The following is a 6,418-nucleotide window of genomic DNA, read 5'->3' on the forward strand; positions in this document are numbered from 1 at the left end:
AAGTGCAAAAATACTCAAATTCCACTCAATTACCAGCGTGTCTCTCGTGGAGCCCCTGGGGTGCACGTAACGACAGGGCCCCTCCGATTTCCCTTACCATCCACGTGTCAGGTTCAGCGCCACGCATTCCCCGTATGCAGGAGAGCAGCGCCCACGCTTTTGTTGGTACGTGCCCCCAGCGAAACGTCCCAAGCAAATTGGGAGACCCATGCTCCCCTTGGTGACTTGGTGAGTGCCGGCCGTGCGTATATCTATCCACGGACCCCAGCAGAACCCCAAGCTCCTCCCACTTTTTTCAGACCCATCCAGCTCACTCAGTCCACAGCGCCGGCGAGGCACGCAAGAAGAAGCCGCGTTTCTTGCAGCTGCAGCTCTGATCTCGCACTTTCTCTGCCTCTCCCTCCTCCCGCAAACACAGAAGGATGGGGAGAGCGCCGTGCTGCGAGAAGGTGGGGTTGAAGAAGGGGAGGTGGACGAAGGAGGAGGACGAGATCCTGGCGAGGTACATCAAGGAGCAAGGCGAAGGATCATGGAGATCGCTGCCCAAGAATGCTGGTACGGAAGAACAAGCAGAGAGGAAAAAGAAATTCTTGGGAAATCTGCTCCCGTTCTTAATTGGTTGTCTGTGCTGATTAAGCCGAGAATAATTTCTGATCAATCTTGGCGCTGCAGGGCTGCTGCGGTGCGGGAAGAGCTGCAGGCTGCGGTGGATCAACTACCTGAGGGCGGATCTCAAGAGGGGGAACATCTCGGAGGAGGAGGAGGAGATGATCATCAAGCTCCACGCCACCCTTGGCAACAGGTGCGCCTCTTTCAGACACCCTGCTCATCTCCCCCAACTGCCTGGATTTTGTGTGCAGACTCGATCTTGTGCTATGATTATTATTCCTGCATTCGAAGGAATTTGGTAGCACTGAACATATGTTGCACGGCGTCATAGCTCAGAGTTCTTGCATTCGTAGTAGTAGAAAAGATTCTGTGCTTTCTATGGTACCTTTATGTCTCTGTAGGCGATGAGCTCGTCAGAACTGAAACATGTGCCAAGAAGCTCTGTTTTGCTTTTTCCCACAAAATGTTATGCCCCTTCAATTATTTAGAATTTGCTTTTTCCCACAAAATGTTATGCCCCTTCAATTATTTAGAATATGAGTGCTTCTCCAACCTTTTTAGTTCAAAATTTTATACTATTTCTCCAAAATGAGATCTCAATTTGAAGAATTAGTACAAAATTTTAAACTAAAAAGAGTTGGAGGTACACCTAAGGGTCACCAATTTGCACCCTAAATTTAGAATATGTTTGGATATAGTTTTTTTTAAAAGAATGATACTTCAAGAAATGCGGTTTTAGATAGTAGACGTGCAAACCAAGTGCCGCAGGTCCAAAACAATATGATTTCCTTGCTATGTTGTAATGCCTACTGGTAGTGTTTCGGTAAAACTCAACAAAAGATCGCCTGCAAAAACACCTCAGTGCTCAAACGTCCCATCAATTCGGGCTATTATTGGCAGAGAAACGTTTTCAAACCAAACACATTCTTTCTAGATGGAGAAAACAAGATCACCTACCCCTACTTTCTTCCTAGACCAACAAGGCATGCAAGCGAAACCTCGGCGATCTCCTCTGCCAATGGCCACTTCTGTCAATGGGTTGAAGTGGAGACGCCACCACCTCCTCCTCTTCTCGCCTCCTCCTCTGTCGCCTTGCACCGAGATGACGGGTGGTCGATATTTTTGTTGTTTTTTCCCCCTCGTGCGCGCGCGCTCACGAAAAGGACACGACCGGAAAAGGAGAGCGCAACCGACAGAGCAGAGCAGCGCGAAGGCGTGAGCCATGCGCGCGCCCGTCTCTCTCGCCGTGGACACGGACGTGGGCCGGATTCCCTTCCATTGGGCGCCGGCTTGGCCGTTGCGTAACAGCGGCCGGCGGCAGCGTGGTCTCCCCTCTCCTCTCGCCGTCTCGGCCATCGACAGCAGGGACAGGGCTGCCCTGTCGGCGTCGTCCGGTGATGGCCCCGTCGGCGTCAGGCACTATTATTTCGCTGGGGACTCGCGCATTCATTTTCCTGACGGAGGCGCTCTCACAGCTCACCGACGGAGGCGCCGGTTGTCAGTTGGCGTGGCGCCGCGCGGTCCCTTGGCTGGTTTTACTGACGAGAAGCAGATGCCAGCCACAGTAAAAACTCCTGTGGTGTTCTTCGGAACGTCAAAGTCACAGCCTTCACCGATAAGGACCGGTGTGTTGTTCATCAGCGTGAGTTGGAATTTGGAAATTTCCCCATTTCCTGGCGAGCCCAATTTTTTTACCCTTCTCCTTGAGTTCTAGAAGCCCTCTGGACGGAGGTGCCGCGGCGCCCAATCCCGACGTCGCGCTGACCACTGATGGTCGCTGATGTCTTTGCCGCCGGTCCCATGCCGCCCAACGTGCTTGGACCCTGGAGCGGCGCGGAATCTCTCGTTTCTCACGTGCGACGCGGACGTGCCCTCGGTCTCGGGAAACCGTCGTCGACTCGTCGTGACATGCGCACACGGCTTGTCGGAAGAGGTTGCCACACTGTAGGCTCTAGCTGCTGTGTAGGAGTAGGACCAGCAAAATTTTGCTCTGCTCCAGCCATCATAGGATTACTCTAGCAGGCACGTATACCTGCGAAAATGTTCATGGCTGTGTTGTTCCAAAATTTTTCTTTCCAAACTTTACTATTCATCAATCACATTAAATCTTTTGCCTCATGCATGGAGCACTAAATGTAGATAAATAAAAAAAATAATTGCATAATTTTGATGTACACGACGAGACGAATCTTTTGAGCCTAGTTAGGTCATGGTAGTACAACAATTACTACAAACAAATAAAAAGTACTACATTGTGCTATAGTATCCGATGTGACTCTTTTTACCATTTTTTACGGATCTAAACACATCCCATCTGATGTTCCTCACTACAGTCTACAGAGACACAGAGTACAGACTATGCAAAAATGTTTTTACCGTCTCTGGTCCATCAGCCTCTAAAACGAATATAAGATCGTAGTACTATGTTTGTCGTTGGGCCGATCAGTGAGGGCAACGTGCACTGACACGGAACCATGACTTAGAAAATAGTGAATGTCGTGGCCGAGATAAGGAACCACTGATCGGCCGCAGGAATGAATAGCAGCTGCAGCTGCAGCTGCTGGCCTGCTGCAGCTGCAGCAAGCTTGCAGCTGCATGCCAACGCAAACACACACACATGGTGCATTTGCTCTGGACGCAACGACGCCGCTGCAAAGCGGAGGCCTTCATTTACGCCGCAACTCGGGTTGTTGGATCACCAGCACGCGTATTCATTGCCACATGCCTCTGCCAGTCTGCCGTGCTGTCTGAACCTCGTGGCCACGGCCTGCGGAGAGCTCTTGACCTCTTGTGCGTAGCAGTGCAGCAGCGATCTCCTGTTCTTTGTAGTAGCAGAGCATACAGCACAGCGCAGTCGATTGTCTGGCCATGTTTGGTTTCCACCATATAATTCTTTTAAAAAAACAAATATATGCATAGAGTACTAAACGAAGTTTATTTGCGAAACTTTTTCATGTATAAGTGTAATTTTTCGAGACGAATCTAATGAGACAAGTTCCACTATGATTGGCTACAGTGATGCTACAATAACAATCTCTAATTATCTTCTAATCATACGGTCAAAGACCTTATTAACTACAACACATGCTATAATATCATAATTATAGATATTGTTTTGTAATTAAACTTTATTTAATACCTCTAATTAGTGGTCAAAGAGTCAAAAAGTTTTCATCCTAACTAAACAAAGTCTGTATCTCAATTCTGAACCTAAACTTTCCCTTTTTTTTTTCTGCTGCGGCTCAGGTGGTCCCTGATCGCCGGCCACCTGCCCGGCCGGACGGACAACGAGATCAAGAACTACTGGAACTCGCACCTCAGAAGGCGGGCGGCCGACTTCTGCGACGGCGTCGTCGTCAACGTCGACCTCAGCAAGCTCCCCGGCGGCGGCAAGCGGCGCGGCGGCCGGGTCAGCCGCGGCGTCATGGCCGCCGCCAAGGCCGGCAAGGAGAAGAAGGTGAAGGAGAAAGAGAAGGCCAAGGGAAAGAGCAAGGTTGCGGAAGCGGAGCAACAGCAGCAGCACGAGCAGGTCAAGGAGGACGACGACATGGCCGTGTCGACGCCGAGCTCTCACTCCCAGCCGTGCGCCACTGCCCAGAGCGAGGAGCAAGCGCAGGCCAGCGCCAGCGGCCTGACATCTGATGATGGGCCCGAGGAGGACCCGCTGGCCCTGAGCGAGGAGATGATGAGTGCGCTTCTGGGCCCCGGAAGCCCAAAGCTGGAGGTGGGCCCGGACGGCTGGTGCATGGACAGTGACAGTGGCCCGTCCGTGGTGGTGGACAGTGACAGTGGGCCTACGGGGGATGTGGCCCAAGAGCTGGGCGACAAGGCCATCATGGACTGGGACTTGATGGGGCTGGACATCTCAACCGCCGGTGACATGTGGGACCCGCTGGTGTGGGATTACGCTGACATGGACGTGGTGGTCCCGGGTGGGGGGCACCAGCAGCCGCAGGAGGAGGTGATGTCAGACCTCTTCTTCCTGGACTACATTTAGGAGGTCAGAGGTGGTGGTGCCGTGGTGCAGTGGCTCCGTGCATCTTTAGCTTGGCTTCTGTGATGTTTTTAGCTTTTCATCCAGCAGAGCTCGATGTATCTGGTGATGAGTGAGATAGGATAGTATTGGCCTGGCGAGTGATGAACAGTGAGACCGGAGAAAAATGTGGAAAAAATAAAGTGTCAGAATTGGTCCGTTAGTTGAACTGTTCAAATAAAAGCTTGGCGTGGATGAAATGGATGGAACATCGCAACATGCTGCACGGATTGACATTTTCTGCTAGTCCCTACATCAATCATTCCGGCATAAAAATTCAGCAGCAAATGTGTGTACACTAGTCACCATCTTTGTAAAATGGCTAAATTATAGGAAAATTCAGCACATGCTACTCAATTCACTGTCTGGTGAAGTCATAAAGGAAAAAGTACTTTCTGCCTCCCTCAACTTCGGACCGAAACTGCTTTTCCTTCCTAGACCACAAAATCGGTTATTTAGACTCCTCGAACTTCCGAAACCGTTCGTGCGACCTCCTTTGAGCGGTTTCAGGGTGATGTGGCAGCGGTTTTCTCTTTTTCTTTTATATTTATTTTGATTGAATCTTTGAAAAATTATATTTAATCACAAAAAAATCATAAAATAGAAAATCCAATTTTGTTATACTCCACATGAGTAGATCTACGCAGTGAATATATTATAATATATACTTTAGTATAAATTTTTTTGCTATAATTTTATATATATACTTTTCTATAATTAATTTATAGATACAATTTCTGTTGTCTAATTATGGTAAAAATTTTATGGTGGACTAATCATTATATGGTGGAGCTGTAGTAAAAATGTTATAATTATGGGATCATGTATGACTGAGATATAGATTTATCTATATAAACTTAGATAAGATTTATCTAAGTTTATCTATAATCATAAAATTTTTACTACAGCTCCACCATATAATGATTAGTCCACCATAAATTTAGTCTAAATTTATCTAAGTTTATATAGATAAATCTATATCTCAGTCATACATGATCCTATAATCATAAAATTTTTACTACAGCTCCACCATATAATGATTAGCCCACCATAAAAATTTCACCATAATTAGACAATGAAAACTATATCTATAAATTAATTATAGTAAAGTATATATATATAAAATTATAGCAAAAAAATTATACTAAAATATACTATATAATATATTCATTGCATAGATCTACTCATGTGGAGTCTAACAAAATTAGATTTTCTATTTTATGATTTTTTTATGATTTAATATGATTTTTCAAAGATTCAGTCAAAATAAATATAAAAGAAAAAGAGAAAATCGCTGCCACGTCACCCTGAAACCGCTCAAAGGAGGTCACGCGAACGGTTTCGGAAGTTCGAGGAGTCTAAATAACCGGTTTTGTGGTCTAGGGAGGAAAAGTGGATTCGGTCCAAAGTTGAGGGAGGCAGAAAGGATTTTTTCCGGTCATAAATACAGAAACGCCACCACCGCCACCGCCACACTGGTCGCAAGTTTTGACATGATCCAATATGCTGTGGATGTGAGCAGCATTGTGCAGGCAAAGACAATTTCACTGGAATTTACAACTTTCAGCACAACAGCCTACACTCAACATCTGAAGAAGGAGACGCGCATCGCAAAGGCCTGAAATATATACATTATCAGCTAGGCCCTACTCATTTGCTGATGATTTCACACAGAACATCACTGGCCTTCAATCAATCTAATCAGTTCATGGCGCACAATCCAATCATTACGGAATAACTTCACACGATAAAATCAGTTCATACCACAGATCAATG

The 6,418-nt window shown here is 47.0% G+C and overlaps 1 protein-coding gene across 1 annotated transcript; it reads left to right on the forward strand.

Moving 5' to 3' along the window:
• Positions 1-259: 259 nt before the first annotated feature.
• On the forward strand, positions 260-4,888 carry LOC120673754 (myb-related protein P-like). Its single transcript, XM_039954754.1, has 3 exons — positions 260-555; positions 673-802; positions 3,856-4,888. The coding sequence occupies exons 1-3, from the start codon at positions 423-425 to the stop codon at positions 4,604-4,606; spliced, it is 1,014 nt and encodes a 337-aa protein (XP_039810688.1). The 5' UTR covers positions 260-422; the 3' UTR covers positions 4,607-4,888.
• Positions 4,889-6,418: the final 1,530 nt, after the last annotated feature.

Source organism: Panicum virgatum, chromosome 5N, assembly GCF_016808335.1.
Source record: "Panicum virgatum strain AP13 chromosome 5N, P.virgatum_v5, whole genome shotgun sequence".
NCBI classification, from domain to species: Eukaryota; Viridiplantae; Streptophyta; class Magnoliopsida; order Poales; family Poaceae; genus Panicum; species Panicum virgatum.

What these genes read in the sequence shown, in the direction of transcription:
- LOC120673754 (XM_039954754.1), top strand. Translation starts at nt 423, where the DNA reads ATGGGGAGAGCGCCGTGCTGCGAGAAGGTGGGGTTGAAGAAGGGGAGG. An exon ending in ATCGCTGCCCAAGAATGCTG is followed by an intron (nt 556 to 672) that starts GTACGGAAGAAC and finishes TTGGCGCTGCAG; the next exon opens with GGCTGCTGCGGTGCGGGAAG. An exon ending in CACGCCACCCTTGGCAACAG is followed by an intron (nt 803 to 3,855) that starts GTGCGCCTCTTT and finishes GCTGCGGCTCAG; the next exon opens with GTGGTCCCTGATCGCCGGCC.